The sequence below is a fragment of the Poecilia formosa genome, unplaced genomic scaffold, assembly GCF_000485575.1.
Source record: "Poecilia formosa unplaced genomic scaffold, Poecilia_formosa-5.1.2 Scaffold581, whole genome shotgun sequence".
Classification (NCBI taxonomy): domain Eukaryota; kingdom Metazoa; phylum Chordata; class Actinopteri; order Cyprinodontiformes; family Poeciliidae; genus Poecilia; species Poecilia formosa.
The window spans coordinates 249432-253856 of record NW_006800520.1 but is presented as its reverse complement, the minus strand read 5'-3'; the positions used below and the strand labels follow the sequence as shown (position 1 = coordinate 253856).

Here is a 4425-nt window from a genome sequence, read left to right as displayed (position 1 = left end):
ATCTCATTACCTCTCTGCTTAAACCGCTGAAGCAGAAACGAGACTTCAACGTTTTCCGTCGTCTGACAAGCAGCAGGTCTGCTCCACTTTATTCACCAGAAACTGATCTGTAATCTGGATCGTTCTCTACGTTGAGCTCCAGTTAGCCGCCTTACCTCACTGCGCGAGAGGCAACTGGGTCACGGGCAAAAGGTCAAAGGTCACAAGGTGACCAGAGGGCTTATTATGTTGTACAAAAAAAAACCAACAAAAAACTAAATAATTTTAGTACATGAAGAGGGCTTAGGAAATAATAATACCCCACCCAAAAATAAATAAATTGACCAAAAGGGCCCTTGGGGGCAAGGAGCAAAAGGGGCAGGTGCTCAAGCCCCCCTAACCCCCCCCTCTGCACATGCCTGATTTTCAGAGTAGTAATTAAGCCAAAACTGTACAAAATATATATGCATTTTGCATTTAAGATGGAAACACATTTGTCTCAAAATATGTTTTAGCCAAAACTCCTCAAGTGGCATTAGCTTCACCCAGTTCAGATTTACTAATACTGTAGTTTTGCATTTTAGACAATAAAATGTTTATAGGAATTTAATTTAATTATTTATTTGGATCTTTTCATGTATTTTTAATATTGTCTACAAAGACGTAAATTAAAAATATCCCTCAAGGACCATAGGATCCAAAAAAATGAATATAAGTTTTTTTCTGCTTTTATGAATAAGTCATAATATTACAGAAATAAAGGCAAAATATTATGACTTTAATTATGTTATTTTTTCACGTTATTCTCAAAATACTATGATCTTTAACCTCATACTAAAATCATAATATTTTGGGAATAAAGGTTTAATATTATGACTTTATCCTCATATTATTTCGACTTTATTCTAGTAATATTATGAATTTATTATCGTAATTTTATGACTTTATTGTTTTATTTTCTCTTATACGACGAAACTTTTTTTTATTTCATCACAGTGGTGGAAATGGGTTTCCAAAGGTTTGTAATTCTGCAACATTTTGTTTCAGACATCCCCTGAATGCACCATCCCGACCTGAACCCTCGAACGCGCTCCCGACGTTTACGTGGCTGCTACTCCTCATCTACACCGTACGTGCGCGCACCCGTCTGTCGCGTGGTGGGGATCATCCATATTGCTGCTGGTGGAGCTGATAAGGTTGTAATCCTGAGAGGCCGTCGGGCGCGTTTCTTCACGGTTTCCCCCGTGTTTTTTCTCGGTGTTGACCGCTCTGCATCCCGGGCCGAAGCGTCTTGGCTCTCGGAGCGACAGAGGAGCGGCAGACCCCGCGGAGCAACTTCACACTTCCCCGAAATTGAAGGCGGATTCGGACCAGTAAGAGAGAGAGAGTGTGGGGGGGGAAGGAAGGGGCCGTTAAATCCTGAGAAGGGGGAAAGAAAGACGGCGGAGGGGAAATGGCCACTCAGGTGGAGGCCCTCCTACCCGGCAACCCGCTCGCCAAGGCGGAGGAGCACGGGAAAGTGATCCGCGGCGAGCCGGTAGAAGTGGGAGAGGAGGAGGAAGAGGAGGAGCAGCAGCGGGCCAAGCGGCAGCAAGGTGCCGCCGACAGCAGCGCCGAGTTGGGAGGGACCACCGGCGGCGAGGAGCAGACCTCCACACGGGCGGCGGAGTTCCAGGAGGACGGCTGTGACAGCGAGGACAAGCCGGGAGAGGAAGGGGTTAAAGGCAGGAAGGAGTTTACGGACGCTCCCCCGCCCAAGGTGAACCCGTGGACCAGGAAAATGAACGCGGTGACCGTGGTCAGCGTGAACGGACAGCCACACGCCGGTAGGTACCGCTCTAGCACCGGCCTGGCACCGCTCCGGTACCGGCCTGTCAGCGCTCCAGCACCGGCCTGGCACCGCTCCGGTACCGGCCTGTCAGTGCTCCAGCAGCGGTCTGGCACCGCTCTGCTGCGGCTGCTTTAGCATTTAGAAAATCACCTAAAAGTGGGGACAAACGGAGCTGTCAGGCTGGTTATATTTGGAGTCAGCCCCCTCCGTATGGTGCAGGCTATTCTTAGGGATCATGGGTGTCTCTGCTCCAAGTGGGCACACCCTTTAAAACACTTAAAATGCTCGATCCGTTCATGCTCATGTAAACAGATGGTTCTGCTTGGGTTCTGCGTGATTTACGCTCTTAATCACATCTCAGACCTATAATTTAGTGGTTTGGCTCTAAAGCTGTCTTTTTGTCTTCTTGTGTCGTTAGAAAAACTGGCTTCACTTTGATCCATAATTATAAAAAAAATATTTATTTTTAGCTGTTTCTCTTTTTTTGCAGTGTCATCACTGCAGTCTGGTTGCAAACTTTCTTTCACACCATGTTTTGCAGTCTGTTCAGACGCATTCTGTGGACTTGCCAAACATTTAAAGCAGTCTTTGTTTTTGTTTACATATTTGTCTTTTGGGTCGGCCAGCCACGCCGAACATTATGCCAGTCTCTGCATCAATACAGCGGAATAAAAGCCGGGCTGTGGCTGGCTGTGTAGCAGCTTAGCCGGGGCTAACAATAGCACACACTCCCCTTGGGGCCTAGTCAGTCTGCCGAGCCCGCCCCATTAGCCCGGCTCTGCCGTGGTTCCTGCCCACGTCCACTCGGGTTCTCCTTTGATAAACGTTGGCCACCATGAAAGCAAGCGTCTGCTCGTTAAATCGCTAAAAAGGAGCAGGTTTGTTATGAGACGTCACGTGTTCTCTCCACGTGTTCCCCGAGAGAAAAAGCATGGCGGCTAGCAGGCTAGTTGGCTAGGTTAGCAGCCTGTCTGCGGTATTTTTGCGGATAAATGTCAGCTCAGGGCTTCCAGGGTGTCCAGGCCCGGGTCACTGGCCACCAGGGAGCCGGTTGTCTTGTATTGTGTTTGCTGTCGGAGCCAGGAAAGCTTCCGCATGACTGTTCGCCCTAGCTAGCTGCTGTTGGCATGTAGCTCTGAAGCTAATCATCACTGCAGGTTCTAACATGTGATAGGAGTCCAATTTATATCTCTCAACGTTTAAAAAGTGCTTTAGTTTGGAATACAAAATATTAAAATTGCAGTATTTTAATTAAATATCTAGTTTATTATTTTACATTCCAAGTTGTTTTATTTAGTAGCGAGTGGAACATTAGCATTGGTTTGAACAGTCATATTTCTCAACAAATGGTCTTCTATTGGAAGATACATTAAAACAATGAAAAAGTCATGGAGATAGGATGAAAATTAATAATACCACTGTATTTTAAAATGTGAGACCCAACGTTGCCGTGTGGTTGAAGCGTTTTCACTCCTGCAGATTGATCCTAATTTTGGTGTAATGTTTTGGATCAAGCTAAATTTAATCAGTACATTTAAAGAGCAGTTTCAGATGGGGATTAGTGTTTATAATGGAGAAGGAAGTATCCAAACCAAGTGGGTCTTATGGAATAAGAGACAAGTAATTGCCCCCTTGTTTCACCTTTGGGGGCAACAAACGGCATCATGTATTAGTGATGAGAAATTAAGGTTCACTTTCCTGTTCTAAATTGTTTTAATTCAGCCATATTGAGAGTTTTTTTTATTTAAAAACTGCCTGTAAACTGTCCTGCCGAAGCATCTCAGTTGGATTAAGGTCTGAACTTTGACTAGGCTACTCCAAAACCTTCATCTATTTATTATGAATTTTCTTTTTGAGCTGTTCAGAAGTGGTTACCGTGGATTGGTTCTTAAGCAGTCAATCACTCCGCCACCATGTTTGGTTTGAATTATGAACGGCTGCATTTGTTTTGGACGCTCAGCTTCTAATCGGATCCAGAAGTGCTGAGGGTCATCAAAATGGGTTTTTATTGTCAAATGTGAGATTGGCCTTTTTGTTTTATTTTATAATCCACACTGGTGTTGGCCTTCAAACTTTCACGTAGAATAAATATCCAGCTTGGTTTGGAGAGCTTTTTTCTGCTTTTTATAAATTCAATCTTCATTTTAAATGATTTTTTTAGATTTATTCAAGTTATCTTTGATTTTCAAATCAACTTCATCTCAAATATTGAAGTGTGACAGAAAAATCCCAGAAGAAATCTTAAAGCCAGTGAAACGTTTTCAGCCTCAGACTGATGTGGAATAATTTGTTCGTATCTGTGATGGAGCGGCGATGAAATCATGATCAGGCCTGTCCCTAACAAATATTACTGGATGAAAATTATTGTGATAAATTATAACACTGTCACTTTGACACCCTTGTCAACTAAAACAATAATAATAATAATGGCATACTAATGCAAGTACATATTTAAAACTGAAATAGAGCCACAATTTACAATTACTTTAGTAATCAATTCAGATATTGATTATTCTGACGATTGATTAATTACCGTATTTTGTGGACCATAAGGCACACTGGATTATAAGGCGCACTCTCAATTACGGCGTCCATTTCTGTATTTAATCCATACA

General features: G+C 43.4%; 1 protein-coding gene across 4 annotated transcripts in view; it reads left to right on the top strand.

Moving 5' to 3' along the window:
- The first annotated feature begins 1050 nt into the window (after window positions 1-1050).
- The window catches only part of larp1 (La ribonucleoprotein 1, translational regulator), a 40774-nt gene continuing 37399 nt past the window's right edge, over window positions 1051-4425 (top strand). For 3 of the 4 annotated variants that reach the window (XM_016665416.1, XM_007541022.2, XM_016665415.1), the window contains exon 1: window positions 1051-1805. In XM_016665416.1, coding sequence (XP_016520902.1) covers window positions 1433-1805 — 373 coding nt within the window. In that variant the 5' untranslated portion in view covers window positions 1051-1432. The remainder of the gene's footprint in view (window positions 1806-4425) is intronic. The other variant, XM_007541021.2, reaches the window with a different exon arrangement.